General features: G+C 43.8%; 1 protein-coding gene across 1 annotated transcript in view; it reads right to left on the bottom strand.

Annotated features, from left to right (window-relative positions):
• Positions 1–25,150, bottom strand: part of LOC309544732 (P2X purinoceptor 4-like) — a gene marked incomplete at its 3' end in the record, with an annotated part of 116,615 nt that overhangs the window by 51,865 nt on the left and 39,600 nt on the right. The window contains exons 2-4 of the mRNA XM_082243707.1: positions 16,118–16,265; positions 8,153–8,224; positions 6,485–6,557 (exon numbers count right to left, since the gene is read on the bottom strand). Coding sequence (XP_082099833.1) covers positions 6,485–6,557; positions 8,153–8,224; positions 16,118–16,265 — 293 coding nt within the window. The remainder of the gene's footprint in view (positions 1–6,484; positions 6,558–8,152; positions 8,225–16,117; positions 16,266–25,150) is intronic.

The raw sequence follows: 25,150 nt of genomic DNA, 5'->3' as shown, positions 1-25,150 counted from the left end.
GATCGTGCGAAAAGCATCAAGACCATCTCTCCCCATCTGGACATACCCGAGCAATAATTTTTACTATATTGCTCTATATATAGTATATACACAATTATATGCTATACTTACTGGGTGTGGGGCATCCTTGGGGAATTTTTATCATTTGTAGGTACCTGGAATAGTATCAGTGTTTTAATAACTAATATTGATTTTATGATTTTAATTAAATAAAATTGTGTTTTAACTCATTTATGCTGTCCATGGCACTTTAAAAATCCATTTAGTTAATACCTTCCTTCATTGTGATTCAGGAAGTGCTGCCTCCCTCTTTTTGTAGGCCCACTCACAAATGTATACTTTGAGATCTGCTGTGGGGGCACTCGTGCATGTATGCTTCTAAACTGGGGTGTGTGGGTCTATAGACACACACAGTGTGGCTTGTCCCTGTTCCCTGCTTTCCCCTGCTTTCTTATCACATGATTTGATTGACAGCTGCTGTCAGAGCCTCCTGTGCATATAGGAAGAGGGTATAAGAGCTGCTGCAGATGAGACAGCTCGGGATTGAGTGAAGACTCCATTCTAAAGAGGGGAAGAGCGGCTTTCTCAGGTAAGTACACCCTCCTGCCAGCATGCTGGAAGAGGGGAGAAGAGATGCTGCAGATGGAACAGCTCAGGATCGAGTGAAGACTCTCATCCGAGTCTTTCATCTGAAGAGGGGAAGAGCTGCTTTCTCAGGTAAGTAAGTACACCCTCTTGCCAGCATGCCTGGAATAAGGGTGGATAGATTCCAGGAAGTAAATACTACATAAATCATCTGCCCTTATTAAAGATGGCCATGGCTAGAAATGCTGTGGGGGTTTTTCAAAGGGATTGGTCAGCAAAATAAAGCATGGGCCCATGAAGGGATGGGCATCTTTGCTTTGCATATTAAAAAATCAATTAAATTGCGTTTTCATTTGTGGTGCCTAGATACAGTTTAGTTCCGCTTAAGAGAACAATAAAAATGTATTATTGCAGTTATTTAATCAGTAAAATATTTTTTAAATTCAGCTATTCTAAGTCCTTAGCATTTATATCTATTTCTTATCAATATCAATTTCCTGTATCAATTAAATTAATATAAATTCCCTGTATAGCAGCTCTCAGACTGGAAGCAGAAGGGCCAGCACTAGCAACCAATCAGACTCTGCTGCAGCACACATGTGCTTCCAGTGAACACGATGGGAAGAAGAAAGCAGAGTGAGCAGTGGGTTGGCCTTATCTGTATTTGACTGCCCTTTATTGACCAATCTGAAGGCTGGAGGTGTGCACTTGACCAAGCAGTGCTGCTGCTGCTGCATTGAAGGTCAGTAATCTAGCCGTGCTGCCTGTCTGGATCACATGACTGTCTGAATAAAATTAGGATTCCTATGCGAGTTCTCATATATGTATTTCAACTGGTGATCGACCGATATCGGTTTTTCGTTGCAGATACCGATATTTTGGCCAATGCATATCGGTATCGGCCGATATGGGACTATATTTTTGTACATTTAAAAATGTTTTATTTTTTTATTGACAGGTACTTTTGTGGAGGGATCTGGGGGTCTTAAAGACCCCAAACCCCTCCTCTGCACTTAAAAGCATTCAAACCGCCAAGTTTGGCTGTTTTGAATGCTGTCATCTTTTTTTAATCTGGCGCCAGACAGTACCCGGAAGTGATGTCACTCATGACATCCCCTCCAGCTTCTTGTAATGACAGCCGAGCGGCTTCTCAGCCGCATCGGTTGTCACTACAAGACAGCCGACCGTCGGCTATGGACGCCGCTACCGTGGTGATGCCTCTAGCTGCAGGCATCACTCAGGTACATGCACTTTCCTGAAATATCGGCAATATCGGTAACCTTGCCGATAATCGGTCGATCCCTAATTTCAACCTGGTGTTAAGAGCTTTGTCTGGAACTTAGCTTCAGGAGTTCTTAAAGATTACGTACACCTTTTTTTAAAATGCACATTTTTTGCAGGTAAAATTCTTTTTTTTTTCTAAGGAGTCTGCAGAGCATTGCACCCGCGAGGCTCCTGGCTCCTTCCTAGCTCCTGCACACTCTAAGGATAGCTACTTGATAGTTACTTGAGAGTAGGAAGATCAATGGACTACGACAGCCCTTACCAGCACCCTCGTAGATAATTGAGAACTACAAGTCATCAGCCGCAATGGATGACGGTACTTGTAGGCCATTCATCCACAAGAAACTGCATGCCTGCACTCTTTAAATTGTGTCAGTGAGTGCATGGAGAAGATCCTCTGCCTGTTGTCACACGGAAGAAGGGATTGTGGGTGCAGGGGGCAGATGCTGGAACATGATACATGTTCCTTCCTAAAAACAGGTGGAGCATATAACATGTCCCAAAGGTGAACTTATCCTTTCATTTCTTCTGATTTCAACAGGTGCATTCTTGTCCCAGGTCAACACTGAGAAAGTAGCAAGCCCAGAGACAGCCAGGAAAGGAAAGGAGCTTGGACTTTACCCATCAGGCGCTGGCAGGGGTCAGCATAGAGGAGGGAGGAATGGAGGAGACGCAAGCAGCAGAGGTACGCAGCTGGGTGACTGTTAGGAATGTTAGGGGGAGGAGTGTCAGGGAGGCCAGTCCTGAGTTGATAGACCCCAACATGTTTGCCGAGTTGCAGGTTGAGGGGGATATCAACTCAGGGGTGGCAGTGCTGGAGCATGCGCCCTCCCCCAGCTGCCAGGGGGGGGTCGGCTCCAGGAAGAAGGGGGGCCGTAACTCAGGAAAGGTTAGAAAGGTTGTGGTAGTGGGGGACTCAATTATCAAGAGGACAGAGAGGGCAATCTGTAAAAAAGATCTCGTGAACCGAACAGTATGTTGTTTACCGGGCGCCCGCGTTCGGCATATCGCAGATCTGGCAGACAGATTGTTGTGTGGGGCTGGGGATGACCCAGCGGTCATGGTGCATGTGGGCACTAATGACAAAGTTAAAGGTAGGTGGAGGATCCTTAAGAACGATTTCAGGGACTTAGGTAATAGATTGAGGAAAAGGACCTCCAAGGTGGTTTTCTCTGAAATACTGCCTGTACCTCGAGCCACACAGGAGAGGCAGAAGGAGATTAGGGAACTTAACAAGTGGCTGAGGAACTGGTGTAGGAAGGAGGGGTTTGGGTTCCTGGAGAACTGGGCTGACTTCTCAGTCGGCTACCGGCTCTTTAGTAAGGATGGGCTGCACCTTAATGGGGGCGGTACAGCTCTTTTGGGGAGAAAGATGGCCACCAAGTTGGAGGAGCTTTTAAACTAGGAGACGGGGGGGAGGGCTCAGAAGTAGAGTCAGTTAGGAGGGAGCAAAGGACTGAAGGCAGTTGTAGGGTCAGCAGCGACAGTAGGTCCACAACGTCTATTGGTAGGTCTGTGCGGGAGAACCGCAGACCAAACAGGAATAAACATAACCAATCACGTTTAACTTCCGTAAAACTAAGAGGGGTATATGCTAATGCCAGGAGCCTAGCTAATAAAATGGATGAGTTGGAAATGTTAGTACATGAGGAGGACATAGACCTAGTGGGAATAACGGAGACTTGGTTCGACCCCTCACATGACTGGCTGGCAAATATCCAAGGGTATTCAGTGTACCGGAAGGACAGGGTAGGAAAAAGAGGGGGAGGGGTATGTCTCTACGTCAAGAATAATGTAAGGGTGATAGAGAGGAGTGACATTACGGAAGGGATGAGTATGGAGTTAGAATCCGTGTGGGTAGAACTCCATAGGGAAGGAGAAAAGGGAAAAGTAATTGTGGGGGTTTGCTATAGGCCACCTAAACAAGGGGAGGAGGTAGAGCTGGAATTTTTAGCACTTTTGGGTAAAGTGGCAAAGCTAGGATCAGTCATCATATTGGGGGACTTCAATTATCCCGACATTGACTGGGGAGAGGGGACTACACACTCACATAAGGGCCGGCTATTCACGGAAACCTTACAGGATAATTACATGTCACAGTTGGTGGATTCCCCTACCAGAGAAAACACAATCCTGGATCTATTGATCACTAATGACCCAGACCTAATCTCGGAGGTAGGAGTCCAGGACAACCTGGGCTCTAGCGATCACAGGATGATCACATTTAGCGTAAATAACAATATAGCAAGGCAAGTGGGGAACATAAGAACCCTTAACTTCAGAAGGGCAAACTTTCCAAAATTGTACTTGTTGATGGAAAGGGTAAACTGGGACCGAACCCTGGGATCCCTGACCACAGAGGAAAAATGGGAATGCTTTAGGAACATATTAAGCAAAGGCATCTTGCAGTGCATTCCTATGGGAAATAAATTTAGAAGGGACAAAGCCAAACCTGGCTGGCTAAAACGGAGCGTTAAAAAACTTATTAGGGGAAAAAAATTGGCCTTCAGGAAATATAAATCAGAGGGCACAGTATTGGCTTTCGACCAATACAAGGAGGCAAATAGGAAGTGTAAACACAAAATCAAGATGGCTAAAATAGACTTTGAGAGGCAAATAGCGGAGGATAGCAAAAAAAACCCAAAGAAATTCTTTAAGTATATCAACAGCAAAAAAACTAGGGCAGAGCATATTGCACACATAATTAACAATGATGGGAGGATGGTTACAGAGGACACTGAAAAAGCAACCGTACTGAATGCTTTTTTCTCATCAGTCTTTACACAGGAATCGGAGGGGTACACTGACCATGACTGTATAGTTAGTAGTAATACACAGGACTTGCCACTATGGCTAACAGAGGGGGAAATCAGGGAAAGGCTGGATAAACTCAACACAAACAAATCACCAGGCCCGGATGGCGTACATCCGAGAGTACTCAAGGAACTCAGTAAGGTTATATCCAGACCACTGTTCCTGATCTTTGCGGACAGTATTAGGACAGGAGATGTACCAGGGGAGTGGAGGAAAGCTAACGTGATTCCGATATTCAAAAAGGGTCAGAGGCATATACCGGGAAATTATAGGCCTGTCAGTCTGACATCAGTAGTATGTAAACTTCTGGAGGGGATGATAAGGGACTATATCGTAGAGTTTGCTAAGGACAACAGCATCATCAGTAGTAACCAGCACGGGTTTACAAATGGGCGTTCTTGTCAAACCAATCTCTTAACATTCTACGAGGAGGTGAGCTGTGAGCTAGATAGGGGCAGACCAGTGGATGTGGTGTACCTAGATTTCGCTAAGGCGTTTGATACAGTTCTCCATAAGCGCTTAATTTATAAAATAAGGTCTGCAGGTATCGACAGCAGGGTTTGCTCTTGGATACGGAACTGGCTAAAAGGGCGTGTCCAAAGGGTGGTAATAAACAGCGCGTACTCAGACTGGTCTGAGGTAGTAAGCGGGGTCCCCCAAGGCTCAGTCCTAGGACCAACCTTGTTCAATTTATTCATAAACAGCATTGAGGACGGGATCAGTAGTTCAATATCAGTTTTTGCAGATGACACAAAATTAGGCAGGACAATAACAGCACAGCATGAAGCAGATATCCTACAGAATGACCTGGACAAAATAACGGAGTGGGCAAAGACATGGCAAATGAGGTTTAACGTGGAGAAATGTAAGGTTTTACACTTGGGGACTAGAAACATAAAAGCACAATACACGTTAGGAGGGGAACCCTTGGGAGAATCAAAAATGGAGAAGGATCTGGGAGTCTTGGTTGATGATAGACTAGGCAACAGCATGCAATGTCAAGCGGCAGTTGCCAAGGCTAGCAGAATATTAGCATGCATAAAGAAAGGGATGTATTCCAGAGATAAGACTATAATCCTTCCACTTTATAAAACTCTGGTCCGACCTCATCTGGAGTATTCGGTCCAGTTCTGGTCACCAGTCCTCAGAAGGGATGTGTTGGAGCTGGAGAGAGTCCAGAGAAGGGCAACTAAACTAATTAGGGGATTGGAGGACCTTGATTATGAGGAGCGTCTGCAATCGCTTGATTTATTCTCCCTGGAGAAGAGACGCCTGAGGGGGGACATGATAGCAATTTTTAAATATCTAAATGGGGATCTAGGCTTAGAAAAAAAGCTGTTCAGTCGAAGGGATTGCATGAGAACTCGGGGGCATACAATGCGATTAGAGGAGAAGCGTTTTAACCTCAGGCAACGTGGGGGGTTCTTTACTGTTAGGGCTACAAGATTGTGGAATTCTCTACCACATGAGGTGGTTTCTGCGGGTAGTATGGTGGCTTTCAAAAGACTCTTAGACGTACATCTCAAGGATCAGAACATTCAGGGGTATGCAAGATGATTACAGCCACACACATCTACACAGGTTGAACTGGATGGACTTTTGTCTTTATTCAACCTCACCAACTATGTAACTATGTAACTATGTAACTAGCATTTTAGGAGGATCAGCATTGACAGCCTCTGTATTTTTCTCAGTCCAAGACACAGCTATCCAACCAAAAGAGGCAGATAATGTGAAAGGTAAAATAAAAACAGTAAAGTAACAGTAAAAATAATTATAAACCCACAATTTGAATTCATACCATTGCTGTGCGTGCCTGCATAACCGGGGAAACATTTATAACTGGAATTGCATATTGCTTTGGTATCTGGATGCTGAAAAAGAATACAAAATAATAAGACCTCGCAAAAAAAATAATCTTAAACTGTATATCAAAGCAAATTTTTTTTTGCTAGGTTTGGACATTGGTCAAAGGATTAAAACTCCTCTTGGGTTTTCACTGCTTTCCAGGGCTCCTTAGAGAGATTTTCTCTCATTTCCTGTGCTGCTGACAACGCTTTCACCAGACGGGAAATAAGGGAAAATCTGCAACAGGAACAAAGGAACAAGAAGGAATAAGGGAACAAGAAAAAAAAAAAAAAATCTTACAAGGGTTCTAGTCTTTTCCTATTCTACTAACGATAAGCAGGAGCTGTAACATCCCTACCCCTCCCGGAGTCCCGGCCCTCACCTGCATCCAAACTTAGAAAAATGTTTGGCTAGACATGCACTTTAATTACTTATTATTAATACTGTCACTTGACAGGTAGAAACCTACACATAAATCAGCATTATTGTTTGTGATATTTTTAGTAGCATTTTAACATCAAGTTAAAGAGGAAGTAAACCCTCCTCTGCAAGTTGTACCTATTGGTAAGCCTATGATAAGGCTTACCTATATGTACTGTAAATATCTCCTAAACATGTACCGTCTAGGAGATATTTACCTTACATGCAGCCAGTGACATCACTGGCGCATGCGCTCTGAAGGAACGGCCGCTGGTGCCGTTCCTTCAGAGTCCCAAGCCGTGACCGTCGGCTCCCGCGGGCGTGCGCGGGAGTGACGTCACTGCGGCTCCGGCCAATCAGATGGCCGGATGCCGCGATCCCGGAAGACAGGCGACTGAACATGTCGCCCGTCAGAGGTAAGCGGGCGGCACGGTGGGGGCTCGTTCTAAGGTAAGTATTTCATAATGAGCTAGTATGCAATGCATACTAGCTCATTATGTGTTTCTCTTTCAGGGGGAAAAAAATAAATACATTTGGGTTTACAACCTCTTTAATAAAAAGGATGGACCAGCGACTGTAAGACTGGGGAGGAAAGCTCTAGATCAGGGGTCTGAAAACTTTCTAAACAAAGGGCCAGATTACTGTCCTTCAGAAATGAATGGGGCTGGACTGGGGCCATTGGGAGTAGAAATTTCCCTGGTGTCAGTAGGTGTAAAGAGAGCATCTTTGGCATTAGAGGGAGTAATAATGGTGCACAATTGTTGCTGTTGGTGTCAATGGGAGGAATGGTGCCCCATGGTTGATGTCTATGGGAGAAATAGCACCCCTTTTAGATATTGTTGTTGTAACAGGAATGATGCCCCTTTGTTGGTTTCAGTGGGAGGAATAGTGTCTTGCTTCACTAGCAGGAAAAGTACCCAAGGGCCAGATAAAAACAAGCAAAGGGCCACATCTGGCCCCCCCGGCTGCAGTTTGGAGACCACTGCTCTAGATAATACTGGATGTCCCCCAGGCCAGGAAATGAGGAGGGCTCTGACTTACTGCTTCTTCTAATGCACAGTGTGCAGTGTAATTTTAGCAAGTCATTTCAGTACAGGAAAGTCTATACAGCTGTGCATAACTAAAGATAAGGCTGCAGACCTGCAGTTCAGCTTTAAATTATTTCCAATTCTGTGTTCAGGTAACTACCAGTTGGGCTCACCTCAGGACAGTAGCCTTGTGTTTGATTCTGGGTCATAATTAGATTGGTCATCACAAAGAAAGAATTTTCTTCCTATATTAAAAGAAAAAAAATCTTGCTTTTACTTACACTGACCAGATGAAAAAATAAGGCAATTTAAGCCTTCAAATAAATCATATATCACAGAATACTTGTGCACTGACAATATAAAGACTTTCTGAATTCATAAAACAGGAAACCTTGTTTAAAGAAATATGTATGGGTAGTTTTTGGTACCTCAGGCCAATGGTTTGGGACTTTATGGGCTAGTATAGAGTCGATTATTTTAGAAGTAGTGTTTTAATACTACACCCAGACCTATCTTTTACAATGTAAGTCTTGACCAGGTTTCCTATATATGATACAGATACATAATAGGAACTTGATCCTTTTCTAACGGACTCTGTCCTACTAGAATTAAAAGGATCAGGATGGAGGATCACCCCATCACTGGCATTATCAAGCATCACATTGGTTGTAAGTACTCTCAACCTGAATTTTCTCTATACTCCATACATATACATTATGATTACTCATCTTACTTATAATCTATACTTCAGAGACCAGTGCCCACCTCCAATTTCTGTGTGGAAATACAAGGACCAAGGACAAAGTTTTAATGGCAGCAACTTTTTCAAAAGTATGTATATTATTGGCAACCAATGAAAGTTCTCCATTGGCAGCACAATATTCTAATTATATACCAATATACTTACAGATACGGTGAAAAAATTTCCTTGACAAAGGCGCAAAGCCGAAACGCGTAGGAATTTAAGGATATCTCTCCCTACAGACTTCACGCCATGCAAGCGTGAATAATAGAGAGACATACCAATTGTCACCTATCACAAATGTCACCTCTTCTCTCTTATCTTCACCAATCACCAATGGGTCTATAACCCACACCTCATGTGATTATTGTACCCATGTAATTTTATTTATATATATATTTTTTTTTCTTGAAATAAAAACACTACTTCTAAAATAATCGACTCTATACTAGCCCATAAAGTCCCAAACCATTGGCCTGAGGTACCAAAAACTTCCCATATCAATCTTCAAGGGATGAAGGCTAAAACCTACTAACAAGGTCTTGGGAACCAAACCCATTAAAGAAATATGTAACTGTCAATTTCAGCCTCTTTGTGAAAATATTAGTCTCTCTGTGCTCTATCACAGACTGCACCATGCAGACATGCACATTTCTGGCTGCTCCCTTGCAACCGCATGGACTCCTGGGAAGAGTGGAGTCCTGATCTACTGTCAGGTCCCCAACTATAACCGGTGTGAACACTTGTACTATCAGTGTGCCTGTTGTCTGCAATACCATGACCCAGGATTGCAGATTTCCTTCCTCCCAATACTCCCCAGGCACCAAACAGTGTTTACCAACCATTGAGGAATCTAAAAATGAAATAAGCGCCCTGGAGCCCCTCAACCTACCTATAGGCAGGTGCAGTCTACTTCCTCCACTGTAGGTGGCGCCCAACTGCAGAGGCATTATAGTCTGTTTTCTGGAGGCAGAGTTCTGAATTGGCTGCGCTGCACCCAGGTGATCCTTGGCAGCCGTCTTATTACTTTAAGGTTTTCCACAAACCTACATACATAAAAACTTACTACTCAATTTTCTGGGTGTGTGGAAGGGAGGTCCCTATCTTACTTATGTCTCTATGTCCCTACCTGCCTAGGCTTCCTAATATCCCCACAAGCTCCAATCTTTGTTGTTCCTGCAAGAGTTTCAAGCTTAAGTATCTGCACAAGCTCTAGACTCCAGTGCCTCTCTCAGCGCTACCACAGCGGTTGAGGCTCTTGTCCGAGAAGGGAGGGCAATTGGGTGCTACAATATGCACTAAAGCAGCTTATCGCTAAAAAAAAAGAAAATCCCAATTGGCCATGTCCAACTCCACAAAAATAATAAAAACGAAGAACACTGCTAAAATTACGGACAATATGCGTTTAAGCAGATTGCCATGCAGGTCTTCTGAGCAACCGGAGAGGAAGCATGCGTTTAAGCAGCTGCCATCCGGTTCTCTTTTAACTCTTAACCCACTTTGAGTCTGTTATAGGAGGGCAACCAAAACAGGTTTCCTCTATCTTCCCCAAATACTTCTGACACCAAAACTGAAAGGATACTACTACCTGATTTACAAGTTAATAGTACCTGTCTATCAATAAGGATGTAATCCCTATATATTACTCTTATACTAACCTGTGTCGGCACCCTCCATTCCACACACCGACACACACACATAGCTCTGCGGGGAGCAATGTAGGGCCAAAGTCAAAACACGGACACAGAATAATGCAATAATGCATCACTCATTCATTATTTCCTGGTTCAGTATCTTAAATACAATACATTATCAGAATATGACCGAGCAATGTTTACAACATTAAACCTATAGAAAAATGTCCACCCATTGCTTGTCATCATTAAAAACAAACCCACTTTCATAGAATTGTTTATGGACATCTGTTTGTCAGTCTTAATAACACCTGTTAGTAAGTAATACACATCTTCTTAATATGTATTATAGTACAACCTTAAAGTTAGTTCCAATTATGTCCCAGACATATTTATCACTATGTAGCGAGCTTTCCAGGCCTATGGCCTGATGTGGGTCTGCCATTAGTACCGGTGATCTCTCCAGCCCATGTGAGCTGCGACCCTGGTTGTGACAACTGAAGCAGTGACTACTCCGGGATCTTTGTTTGTGGTTTTTATTGGAATAAAGGGGATTGGAGAAGGGAATGAGTGGGATACTCCTTGAGGCTTAAACTAATTACAATTGGGACTTTACTTCTGAAATGCCCGTTGGCGCTTCCTTGACGCCAGCCAGCGCCAGCCAACACTCACTGACACTGAGAACACTCTGTATAACATAAGAAGTGCTGAATCCTCGACTTATAGTCCAGAAGATCCAAGACTGAACTCCTGACACTGTTGTACTATGAAAGTCACTTCAACTGGCACGCTCTGTGCAATTCAGGGCCAAAACTGCAGGTGCCCCATTTGACCTTGAACTCTTCAGGGTCCACTGACTATGTACCCCCTCTGTAGCTTTCGGGTCCTCAACCTAAGTACCCCCTTTGTAGCTAGCTGACACTGGATCCCAGAACCTCTTCCGGATTGGGCCCCTCTAACTTCAGGCAGACCCCCAGGGGCAATCCTCAGTACTCACAACCTGTGTAGGCTTTCCTGAGACTGGACCCCTCTCTCTCTCTCCGCAGGCTCACGGCACACCTGATCCCCTCAGCTCAACTCAGCACTTTCTGGACACTCAGGCGACACCCTGAGACATCCACCTTCCTCAGACAGGAGGAGAGACAGCCGCACTCTCCTTCCTTGGACTCTGCTCCCACCAAAGACACCGTGCCACGCACTTCCCCCCAAACGTATACCCACTCCTAGAATCCTTTGCAGCATAATCTGCCTTCTGGGGTAGTTACAAGCTGGGATGTGTCCCCTGATTAGGCTTCCCACACTGCCCTATGAGAATCCTCTCACAGGAGCCAGTGGGGATACTTCTCCCCTCAGCAGGCACATCTGGAAGCCCTGACACCCTAGCTAAATGAATCACAGCCCTGTTAGGCAGACAAGGCCCACTATACATTTACCTAGCACCTACCTGTAGGGTGCTACAAGTATTTATGGTTATATTTTGAAAACATATGTCTGGGAGAATTGCCAAACTATAGAATTATCTTTTCTCACGGTTAGTATCATAACATAGAAAATTTCTCTGTGTTGTCACATATTAAGACTTGTCAGCTAAAAAGCCAATGTTAAAGAATCACTCTAAGTTAAAATATAGCAAAGGACAAACTGAAGCCAATGTTTAAGGGGTGCATACTTAGAAGCAGAGTCCTTTTAAGTACCTGCCCCCAGGTTATGGCACGCATTTGCGAGTGGATAGTGTAGGAACAGGTTACCCATGGGTCAGGGACAGTACTAGCGGCAGGGAAAGGTTCCAGACGAGGGAAAGTGTAGGATTCGCAACTTCTCTGGATATCTTCCCATTTGGGCACAAGACGACCAGGCTGCATTCTGTCCTTCCTTACAGGTGCTGTCCGTTCAGATGAAACCTGCTTCACTACACGCTATTGGAATTTATGAGTGCTCCTGGTTGGGCCTTCTCCCACAGGGTTGTTGTGAACTTTGTGTTGTGAACTTCATTGCACTTCGAATGTAAGTGTTATTGCTGCTGCCCCAAGCTGCAACATGCCAAATTGAGAATCCTGGGTGACACAAAATGATAAATGTTATACTTACCTTTGCATATGCATCAGCATGACAGCATACACGCATGAGCATGGCTCACTCCCCCTCCCAATATCAGGACCAGTTACACTATAAATTAATATGTTTGGGTTGGTACCTCATGCCAAGTTGAGTGGGACTTTTTAGGCAGGTAATGTAGTAAAGGTAGTAAACAAGTATATAAAATCGAAAATTTAATAATAGTTTACCACTTAAGCCCCGGAAGATTTTACCCCCTTCCTGACCAGGGCCTATTTTGCGATTCGGCACTGCGTGACTTTAACGAACAATTGCGCGGTCGTGCGACGCTGTACCTAATCGAATTTGGCGTCCTTTTTTCCCCACAAACAGAGCTTTCTTTTGGTGGTATTTGATCACCTGTGCGATTTTTTTGATCATGTGCTATAAACAAAAAAAGAGCCTCAATTTTGCAAAAATAACAATATTTTTCACATTTTTTTATATGAAATTCCCCAAAAAAAATGTAAAAATCAAAATTTTTTAACATTTTAGGCCAATTTTTTTTTTTACCATATGTTTGGTAAAAAAAAATTGCAAAAAGCGTATTTTAAATGGTTTGCGCAAAAGTTATTGCGTTTACTAACAATGTCATTTTTTTTTTTTTAACGAGTAATGGCGGCGATCTGCAATTTTTTTTTGCGGGACTGCGACATTGCGGCTGACAGATCAGACCCTTGACTGACATTTTTTTACACTTTTGGGGGTTACCAGTGACATTACTACAGTAATCAATGCTATATATATGCACTGTTACTGTAAAAATGACACTGGCAGTGAAGGAGTTAACTGTATTGGAGAGGGAGGGGTTAAGTGTGTCCTAGGGGCGTGCTTCTAACTGTGATTGGCTGTGGCTGTGTGTGTAAGAACAGTGATCAACGGTCCTACATAGTAGAACCGTTTGATCATCATTCTTACACAGGGAGAACTGACAGGCGGCTTTGTTTACACTAGCCGCCTGCCTTTCTCCCGCTGTCACGGACGATCGCGCGGGGGGGTCCGTGACCGAGCGGGAGCGCGCTTCCGGTGGCCCGCACTCACTCCCCACACCCTTACAGGCTAGCGACGTAGATCTACGTTGCTCTGCCTGTGAGGGGCTGACTGCCAACGTAAATAGTTGTGCGGCAGTCAGCAAGTGGTTAAACAGTGAACATGATAAGTTTGGTTCATATAGATAATAGTGGTGGGTTATAGACCCAAGTGAGTAGGTGTAAGAAGTTTAGAAGTTTTGTGACATGTGTTTCATATGGTGACTTTTTGTATAAGGATAGGTCTCTGTCTTTCCACGCTGTGTAGCTTGGAAATTCTGAGAGTTTTCCTGCGTTTCCTACGCGTTTCGGCTGCAAAATTAGCCTTTTTCAAGGATAGTGGTCACCAGTTAGATGTTTTTTTGTTCCATATGTGATTCCTATTGCTCCCTGTTGAACAGCGAGAACCTAGGCTGCATCATGGTATGTTTTTTGAAAAAACGTATACACAATTTCTGAGAACGTTGCAGATTGGGTCATACACTGCATGTGGTCCAAAAGTCCAATAACATCAAAATGTGTATGTGCCTTCTTTGGCTTTGTTCATAGATATGCGTCTTCCTATATCCGAACTGGTCTTTAAGGTGATTGGTCATTGTTCCCTGAATATGGGTAACTGCCACCCAATTGTTTCAGATAGGGTATTTTTTCCTCCAATCAAGGATTGGTTTTGGGGATTGGTTTTGCAGCTGCTTCCAGGCGTCCTCTCTCATCCCTCTCTGCAGGGGAATGCTCCCTTTTGAGCGAATCTGCTCCTCAGAGAAATATGAAAATAAAATATCAAACATACTGTCATTCATCGACAAATGGCAGAGGGATTTGGGTACACGAAATAGAGACTTTCACTTGGGAAAAAGTTTAAAATGAATACACAGTTCTACAGTAGATATAAACACAGCTAAATGAATTACAAATGCATAGCAAGATGGTACATTACCCCCGATAAAGTTCATAATTATCAAAATCAAAAAGAAAAATACGAAAACTGCTGGCGGGGTTGCTTAGAAGTTGGTACAATGGCGCATTTATGGTGGGATTGCCCAAAAATCAAAAAGTACTGGAAGGAAATCTTGGGCCTAATTAAAAATATCACAAAAATAGAAATCCCGGAAGATCCTTGGTATTGCCTATTTCACGGTATTAAAAATTCAGTTTTATTGAATTCCGTCATTGAATTCTGTCATTGAATGCAGCAAAAGGATTAATCCCGTTATTTTGGCAAAAAGAAGAGGCCCCGACCACGGGAGACTGGGTAAAAAGAGTCAAGAGAATAAGAACAATGGAATTTTTGACAGATTGGGAAGAAGAAGATACAGAGGAATGGGGGGATATATGGTAAAATTGGAAGGAGTTCAAGGCAACGACAAGACACTAAATGGAGTGGAGAAAAAGAGAAAGATAACTAGTTTAGACAAGGGGGGGGGGGGTAAGGGAGAAATTACATTACTGAAAATGTATGTTTTTTATTGTGTGAAATATTTTTGTATGCTCTCTTTTTTGAAAACAATAAATACATTTAAAAAAAAATGCATTTTTTTGGGGGAAAAATACACTATAATGCATTTAAAAAAAAACTACAGTGACAGTAAAGTTAGCCCAATTTTTTTTTTTTTTTATAATGTGAAAGATGATGTTACGCCGAGAATCGTGAGAGAATTGTGATCTTTATTCTAAGCAAAAAAATTGTGATTCTCATTTTATCCAGAATCGTGCATCTCTACTCTCCAGGGAGATGTGTCCCCAGGGATCGCAGCCAGAGGCTCTCCTTTAGGTCAGGAGTCTCCAAGCTTTCTAAACAGGGGGCCAATTTACTATCCTTTAGACTTTAGGGGGGGCAAACTCTAGCCATTGGGAGTAGAAAAAGTCCTGACATCAGGGGGAAAAAACAATGCCCATCTTTGGTGTCAGTGGGAGGAATTGTGCCCCAATTGTTGGTGTCATTGGGAGGAGTTGTGCTCCTTCATTGGCGTCATTGGGCCCAATTGTTGGTATCATTGGGAGGAATTGGGCCCCATCATATGGGAGGAATTGTACCCTTTTACTGGTCTCAGTGTGGGGGGGGGGTGGGGATTATGCCCCATTGTTGGTATCGGTGGATAAAATAGTGCCCCAAGGGCTGGATCAAAGCAAGCAAAGGGCCGCAGTTTCAAGACCACTGCTTTAGGTCATAAAGAGGGTGATGAGGATCGGGATGGAGGGGAGGGGGAACCTTCATCAGTCACAGACAGTCCTGAGAGAGTTCCCCGTCCCCTTCTTCGCTTCACCCAAAACGTCTCAGGTTTTTTTGATGGATTCAGATTTTAACTCCCCTGGCTACATAACCAACTTTATTCCTCTGCTGGCCCTGGTGACAGGGAGGCTGTGCAAACCTCCCGGAGTATGGGGGCAATGGCATCCCCCTCAATGGAGTGCCTGGGGCACACGCCCCCCTAGTTTTGGCCCTGCGCTGTGGTATGCTGGGACATAGGTCTATTTGTCTGCTCCATGTATACGCATTGAGGTGCCATTGAGAATGAATGACAACACACCACAAAGCACATACACACATTGTTGTATTATATGTCTTTGCACATAATAATAGGCATTAAAACAGGCATAAATGATTAAAAGGAAGATTTTGTAAATTATTATAAAACACACCTGGGCAGGTATAACGTAATCAGCAACATCCCAAATCCTCAGTCCCAGCTCAGACGTGTTCGTCACTGCAATGCCTTTAACTTTGGAGGTCACGGAGCTAACCACTGTGTCCAAGTCCTGGTAGCCTTTATTCATGAAAAATACCCACCTATCACAAGAAAGATTAAAGTGGACAATGAGCAAAAAAAATCAACATATATGATGCAGTCTGTGAGTCTTTGTTTTTCTGAGCTCCCCTTGTAATTTATTTTCCTTCCTGGTTTATTCTACTGTTATTTTGCAACTTCCTTTAATAGTGGCCACACACACTTCATTCAATGATCAATTTATTTTTTGAGTGATCTCTTCTGACTGGAATAATCAATCTATAGTTAACATCTATTCAATCGATATGCCACCCATGAGAATGTGGATTTCAATTGATGGATACAATATGACTGTAACTTTCAATTGTAAGTTATCAATCACATCTCTATTCCGTGTAATTTCATGTAATTTCATATCTGATTGATCAAAATAAAATTGTATTCATGAACAAAGTATCTCAGTACTGCCGATCGATGTAAAATGATCAGTTAATTTCCAAAGTTTGAATGAATCCAATCAGAATTGAGTTTAAATTGATCGAGGGGATGGTATGGCTATTCGATTGTTGGCGGATTCAATAATTTTGATTAATGATCGACCAATATCGGTTTTTCGTTGTCGATACCGATATTTTGGTGATCACATATCGGTATCGGCCAATATTGCCCGATATTTGTGCACATTTAAAATTTAACAAAAATTTCAACACCAATCTGTTACTGAACATGTTAATCTTTATTTATTAACATTTTTAACATTAAGGGCTCGTTCTTCACACCTTAACTGCATGAGAACTTATAGGAAAAGTGCACTTGCAGGGACATCAGTTTCACATCATCTGATTGTGCATTAATGCATAATAAACTGCTGCAGTAGTGCACTCACTCACTCACTGCAATAGTTTTAAATCACTACTGCAGTGCAGTCAGTGCAAAACTGCTAGAAAAAAAAGCTAGACAACAGCTAGACAGTGGATTGGGTTGGAGTCAGTGGACTACCGCTGCAGTAGGGCACTCACTGCAACTACTGCAGTCAGTGCAAAACTGCTAGAAAAAAAGCTAAGCAACAATTAGACAGTGGATTGGACTGGAGTCAGTGGGCTACCGCTGCAGCTACTGCAGTCAGTGCAAAACTGCTAGAAAAAAGCTAGACAAAAGCTAGGCAGTGGATTGGAGTGGACACTACTACTACACTTTTCAATACTCCCAGGTAAGTAGAACAATATTATACTGCAGAAAGCACAACATTTCAGCATGTCCATGGCCACCTGTTAAACGTCTTCTGACTTGTTCATATAATGCTGCCACTTCATAAACATGCTCAGGAGAAGAGGAGGACAGAGGAGCAGAGAGAGGTATCTTCTAGCATGGGAAGCAAGTTTTTTGTAGCGTGCCTCATTTTCATTCCACCACTGAAGAGGATGACTTCTTCTGCCAATTACTGGTTCCTTCAAATAGAGATGAAGTTCATCATCCAGGCTCATTATTGCAGATTCAGAAGAAATTGAATTCTCCGCATGAGGCCCCAAGAAATTCATCCTGCTTTTGTCAGCAGTCACATAATCAATAAATACAAGAGAACTAGTTCCATTGGCAGCCATACATGCCCACGCCATGACACTACAACCACCATGCTTCACTGATGAGGTGGTATGCTTTGGATCATGAGCAGTTCCTTTCCTTCTCCATACTCTTCTCTTCCCATCACTCTGGTACAAGTTGATCTTGGTCTCCTCTGTCCATAGGATGTTGTTCCAGAACTGTGAAGGCTTTTCTAGATGTTGTTTGGCAAACTCTAATCTGACCTTTCTGTTTTTGAGGCTCACCAATGGTTTACATCTTGTGGTGAACCCTCTGTATTCACTCTGGTGAAGTCTTCTCTTGATTGTTTACAGAGATATGTGTTGCGCTTAACCCAATAAAAATAGTGAAATAATGTTACCAAGTGATGCACGAGTGCTTTACCTTTTTTACACTTACGTATGGAGTGGTATCTTGCCTGCTGAGACTTGTGGTCCTTTTTCCTGTTTTTTTTCTCCTGCACGGAATATATGCTCATTGAGATTGTGTGTACGGTATTATGCTATGTTTTTGCCCATTTTTATTTTCATTTCACCTGAGCTTCTATCATGAGTATCCCTGTACATGTGCATTATACTATAAGTGAACCATACCTGTCGGATTGTTCTATTGATTTTGAGGTTTATCCATTAAATTGGGTGACCAGATTCTTTTGGTAAGCAGCCATTTTGGATACTTTGTGGTGACCTGATCACGGGTGCTTCACATCTTCTACAGTGCCTTGCGAAAGTATTCGCCCCCCTTGAACTTTGCGACCTTTGCCACATTTCAGGCTTCAAACATAAAGATATAAAACTGTAATTTTTTTGTGAAGAATCAACAACAAGTGGGACACAATCATGAAGTGGAATGAAATTTATTGGATATTTCAAACTTTGTTAACAAATAAAAAACTGAAAAATTGGGCGTGCAAAGTTATTCAGCCCCTTTACTTTCAGTGCAGCAAACTCTCTCCAGAAGTCCAGTGAGGATCTCTGAATGATCCAATGTTGACCTAAATGACTAATGATGATAAATAGAATCCACCTGTGTGTAATCAAGTCTCCGTATAAATGCACCTGCACTGTGATAGTTTCAGAGGTCCGTTTAAAGCGCAGAGAGCATCATGAAGAACAAGGAACACACCAGGCAGGTCCGAGATACTGTTGTGGAGAAGTTTAAAGCCGGATTTGGATACAAAAAGATTTCCCAAGCTTTAAACATCCCAAGGAGCACTGTGCAAGCGATAATATTGAAATGGAAGGAGTATCAAACCACTGCAAATCTACGAAGACCTGGCCGTCCCTCTAAACTTTCAGCTCATACAAGGAGAAGACTGATCAGAGATGCAGCCAAGAGGCCCATGATCACTCTGGATGAACTGCAGAGATCTACAGCAGAGATGGGAGACTCTGTCCATAGGACAACAATCAGTCGTATACTGCACAAATCTGGCCTTTATGGAAGAGTGGCAAGAAGAAAGCCATTTCTTAAAGATATCCATAAAAAGTGTCGTTTACAGTTTGCCACAAGCCACCTGGGAGACACACCAAACATGTGGAAGAAGGTGCTCAGGTCAGATGAAACCAAAATCGAACTTTTTGGCAACAATGCAAAACGGTATGTTTGGCGTAAAAGCAACACAGCTTATCACCCTGAACACACCATCCCCACTGTCAAACATGGTGGTGGCAGCATCATGGTTTGGGCCTGCTTTTCTTTAGCAGGGACAGGGAAGATGGTTAAAATTGATGGGAAGATGGATGGAGCCAAATACAGGACCATTCTGGAAGAAAACCTGATGGAGTCTGCAAAAGACCTGAGACTGGGAAGGAGATTTGTCTTCCAACAAGACAATGATCCAAAACATAAAGCAAAATCTACAATGGAATGGCACGCAAATAAACATATCCAGGTGTTAGAATGACCAAGTCAAAGTCCAGACCTGAATCCAAACGAGAATCTGTGGAAAGAACTGAAAACTGCTGTTCACAAACGCTCTCCATCCAACCTCACTGAGCTCGAGCTGTTTTGCAAGGAGGAATGGGCAAAAATTTCAGTCTCTCGATGTGCAAAACTGATAGAGACATACCCCAAGCGACTTACAGCTGTAATCGCAGCAAAAGGTGGCGCTACAAAGTATTAACTTAAGGGGGCTGAATAATTTTGTACGCCCCATTTTTCAGTTTTTTATTTGTTAAAAAAGTTTGAAATATCCAATAAATTTCCTTCCACTTCATGATTGTGTCCCACTTGTTGTTGATTCTTCACAAAAAATTACAGTTTTATATCTTTATGTTTGAAGCCTGAAATGTGGCAAAAGGTCGAAAAGTTCAAGGGGCCCGAATACTTTCGCAAGGCACTGTATATCTACATACAGAGTGGTATCTTGCCTGCTGGGATTTGTGGTTCCTCTCTCTGCTTTTTTGTTTTACACGTTCAACATTGTTAGTTTTTATGTGAGTGCAATATCTTTTGTTTTATTTTTGCAATTGTGTGTACGGTATCACACTATGTCCTTGCATTTCTTTTTTACATATGGTTTCTGAGCTTCTGCCATTGAATACCGCATATTGTATTGAATCACACATGGTAGATCTCATTATCATAAATTAAGCGAACCTAGGTCTATCCATTAAATTGGATGACCATTTTCATCTGGTAAGCAGCCTTTGGAATATACCCTAGAGTGTAGTTTCTTCTAGCAAACATATGTGCTGGGACTTGTAGTTCTTCATATCAATATTTCACTTATTTTGGATTGGCACAATTAATTGGCCTTTTTTTAATTTATCAAGGACTCACAATTCACAACAACGTTTTATTTATATTTTATGCTTTATATAATTTTTTTGAGCAGCACTTGGTGACATTATTTCACTATTTTTATTGGGTTAAGCGCAACACATATCTCCATACACAATTCTTTGGATTTTCTATAGGTCCATGTGTGCAGCTTCCCCCCTCTTAAACTAGACACAATTGAATCACATTTCTTAATACTTTTAGCGCAGAAATCCATCCATTTATTTTTTCTCTTGATTGTTGACTTTGACACACATACACCTACCTCCTGGAGAGTGTTCTTGATCTGGCCAACTGTTGTGAAGGTCTTCCGGGTCTTTTGGTGTTGCTGAGCTCACCGGTGCGTTCTTTCTTTTTAAGAATGTTCCAAACAGTTGATTTGGCCACACCTAATGTTTTTGCTATCTCTATGATGGCTTTGTTTTGTTTTTTTCAGCCTAATGATAACTTGCTTCACTGATAGTGACAGCTCTTTGGATCTTATATTGAAAGTTGACAGCAACAGATTCCAAATGCAAATAGCACACTTGAAATTAACTCTGGACCTTTTATCTGCTCTTTGTAAATGGAATAATGAGGGAATAACACACACCTGGCCATGGAGCAGCTGAGCATTTCTTTTGGTCCCTTAAAAAGTAGGAGGCACATATACAAACTGTTGTAATTCCTATACCTTTCACCTGATTTGGATGTAAATACCCTCAAATTAAATCTGAAAGTCTGCAGTTAAAGCAGATCTTGTTTGTTTCATTCCAAATCCATTGTGGTGGTGTATAGAGCAAAAAAGATTAGAATTGTGTCGATGTCCCAATATTTATGGACCTGACTGTATCAGCAAGCCTCATTCCTTTCGGCATGTTTGCTCCACTGTCTCATAGTTACATAGTTACATAGTTACATAGTTACATAGTTACATAGTAGGTGAGGTTGAATAAAGACAATAGTCCATCCAGTTCAACCTGTGTAGGTGTGTGTGGCTGTAATCATCTCACATACCCCTGAATGTTCTGATCCTTGAGATGTAAGTCTAAGAGTCTTTTGAAAGCCACCATACTACCCGCAGAAACCACCTCTTGTGGTAGAGAATTCCACAATCCTGTAGCCCTAACAGTAAAGAACCCCCTGCGTTGCCTGAGGTTAAAACGCTTCTCCTCTAATCGCATTGTATGCCCTCGAGTCCTCATGCAATCCCTTCGAATGAACAGCTTTTTTTCTAAGCTGGGATCCCCATTAAGATATTTATAAATTGCTATCATGTCCCCCCTCAGACGTCTCTTCTCCAGGGAGAATAAATCGAGCGTTTGCAGACGCTCTTCATAGTCAAGGTCCTCCAATCCCCTAATTAGTTTAGTTGCCCTTCTCTGGACTCTCTCCAGCTCCAACACATCCCTCCTGAGGACTGGCGACCAGAACTGGACGGAATACTCCAGATGCGGTCGGACCAGAGTTTTATAAAGTGGAAGGATTATAGTCTTATCTCTGGAATACATCCCTTTCTTTATGCATGCTAATATTCTGCTGGCCTTGGCAGCTGCCGCTTGACATTGCATGCTGTTGCCTAATCTATCATCAACCAAGACTCCCAGATCCTTCTCAATTTTTGATTCCCCCAAGGGTTCTCCTCCTAACGTGTATTGTGTTTTTATGTTTTTAGTCCCCAAGTGCAAAACCTTACACTTCTCCACGTTAAACCTCATTTGCCATGTCGTTGCCCACTCTGTTATTTTGTCCAGGTCATTCTGTAGGATATCTGCTTCATGCTGTGCAGTTATTGCCCTGGCCAATTTTGTGTCATCTGCAAAAACTGATAACGCACTACTGATCCCGTCCTCAATGTTGTTTATGAATAAATTAAACAAGGTTGGTCCCAGGACTGAGCCCTGGGGCACCCCGCTTACAACCTCAGACCAGTCTGAGTATGCGCTGTTTATTACCACCCTTTGGACACGGCCTTTAAGCCAATTCCGTATCCAAGAGCAAACCCTGCTGTCGATACCTGCAGACCTTATTTTATAAATTAAGCGCTTGTGGGGAACTGTATCAAACGCCTTAGCGAAATCCAAGTACACCACATCCACTGGTCTCCCCCTATCTAGCTCACCCCCTCGTAGAATGTTAAGAGATTGGTTTGACAAGAACGCCCATTTGTCCCTTATCATCCCCTCCAGAAGTTTACATACTATTGATGTCAAACTGACAGGCCTATAATTTCCCGGGATATGCCTCTGGCCCTTTTTGAATATCGGAATCACGTTAGCTTTCTTCCAATCTCGAAGTAGCACAAGCATCACTCTGTCTTTGTTGATTCCCCAGTCTTCAAGCATGCCTAGAAACATTTCTCTACTGTACTCAGTGTGAGATCCTTGCATCCATTTTGTATTCAACACCAATTACCTTTTTGTCCATCCGCTGTCAATGAAGTGGCATGTAAGAATCATCAGTGACTCTGACTCTGTTTGTCCTGACCAGCAGTCAGTCGTGAATGAGAGTGAGTTACCAGCATTCTCTGGTTGCAGCATAGCCTTTACTTTGTCAATGACCTTTTGGTGAATCTAGCTTGGCTCAAGTATGGACATCAACCGCTTAAATCCTGACTCAGACACCATTGTAAATCTGCTGGTTATCAGTGACAATCATCTCTGTGATTACTCTGTCCAGCAGTTGGGATCTTCCATCTGAATCTAGACAGTGACACATGTTTTTTTTCAGAAACATATCTGTTATTGTTGCCTGGGATAGTGGAGGAGGTATTTCAAAATCACATTGATATTTATTTTTTATTTTTTTCTGTGCTGCATTATATAATTGATTATGATGAACTCTTAGATGGGCCCAAAGATTTGACATATTTTTGTTTTTTGCAGTTACTGATCCCATGCTTATATTGTTTGTGCATGCGTTGCACACTGCTGCTTTTCCTGCAGAAGGTTGAGGCGAGAAATAGTCCCAGACCACACTTTTACTTTTTCTCTCCTCATCCATCTCCATTGCAATTTGAAAGAAACACCTTGCTGTCACCCTGTTATGGGTCGGTGGCTGATACCTGGCAGTGTGGGTGGCTTGCTTGCTGGCACCCTGTTGGTGGGTGGCTGGCTGCTGTCACCCTGTTGTGGGTCAGTGGCTGACGCCTGGCAGTATGGGTGGCTTGCTTGCTGGCACCCTGTTGTGGGGTGGCTGGCTGCTGTCACCCTGTTGTGGGTCGGTGGCTGACGCCTGGCAGTGTGGGTGGCTTGCTTGCTGGCACCCTGTTGTGGGGTGGCTGGCTGCTGTCACCCTGTTGTGGGTCAGTGGCTGACGCCTTGCAGTGTGGGTGGCTTGCTTGCTGGCACCCTGTTGTGGGGTGGCTGGCTGCTGTCTCCCTGTTGTGGGCTGGTGGCTGACGCCTGGCAGTGTGGGTGGCTTGCTGAGTTGCTGGCACCCTGTTGTGGGTCGGTGGCTTGCTTGCTGGCACCCTGTTGTGGGGTGGCTGGCTGCTGTCACCCTGTTGTGGGTTGGTGGCTGACGCCTGGCAGCTTGGGTGGCTGGCTGGCACCCTGTTGTGGGTCGGTGGCTGATGCCTGGCAATGTGGCTGGCTTAGGGTCACCCTGTTGTGGGTGGGTGGCTGGCTTGCTGGAACACTGTGGTGTGTGGCTTGCTTGGTGTCACCCTGTTGTGGGTGGCTGGCTTGCTGGAACACTGTGGTGGGTGGCTGGCTTGGTGTCACCCTGTTGTGGGTGGCTGGCTTGCTGGAGCACTGTGGTGGGTGGATGGCTTGGTGTCACCCTGTTATGGGTGGCTGACTTGCTGGAACACTGTGGTGTGTGGCTGGCTTTTATGTCACCCTGTTGTGGGTGGCTGGTTTGCTGGAACACTGTGGTGGGTGGCTGGCTTGGTGTCACCCTGTTGTGGGTGTCTGGCTTGGTGTCACCCTGTTGTGGGTGGCTGGCTTGCTGGAACACTGTGGTGGGTGGCTGGCTTGGTGTCACCCTGTTGTGGGTGTCTGGCTTGCTGGAACAATGTGGTGGGTGGCTGGCTTAGTGTCAGCCTGTTGTGGGTGTCTGGCTTGGTGTCAGCCTGTTGTGGGTGGCTGGCTTGCTGGAACACTGTGGTGGGTGGCTAGCTTGGTGTCACCCTGTTGTGGGTGGCTGGCTTGCTGGAACACTGTGGTGGGTGGCTGGCTTGGGGTCACCCTGTTTTGGGTGGCTGGCTTGCTGGAACACTGTGGTGGGTGGTTGGCTTGCTGGAACACTGTGGTGGGTGGGTGTGTGGTTCTGGCTTGCTGGAACACTGTGGTGGGTGGGTGGGTTGCTGGAACACTGTGGTGGTTGGCTGGCTTGGGGTCACCCTGTTGTGTGGTTTGGTGGTTTGGTGTCACTCACCCTGGCCTGTTGTGGGTGGCTGGCTTGCTGGAACACCTTGTGGACACAGTGGCGGATGGCTGGCTTGGTGTCATCTGGGTGGCTGGTTTGCTGGAACCCTGTTGTGGGGTGGGTAGCTGGATGCTGGCCTGGCACCCTGTTCTGTTGTGGGTCAGATGGCTTGCGGCTGGCACCCTGTGGTTGGTGGCTGAGGCCAGGGCCTGTGGGTGGATGGCTGGCACCA

This window comes from Pelophylax lessonae (genome assembly GCF_965119305.1).
Source record: "Pelophylax lessonae genome assembly, chromosome: 1".
Taxonomy (NCBI): Eukaryota; Metazoa; Chordata; class Amphibia; order Anura; family Ranidae; genus Pelophylax; species Pelophylax lessonae.
Note: the sequence above shows the minus strand (reverse complement) of the source record. Positions and strands in the feature narration are given on the sequence as shown.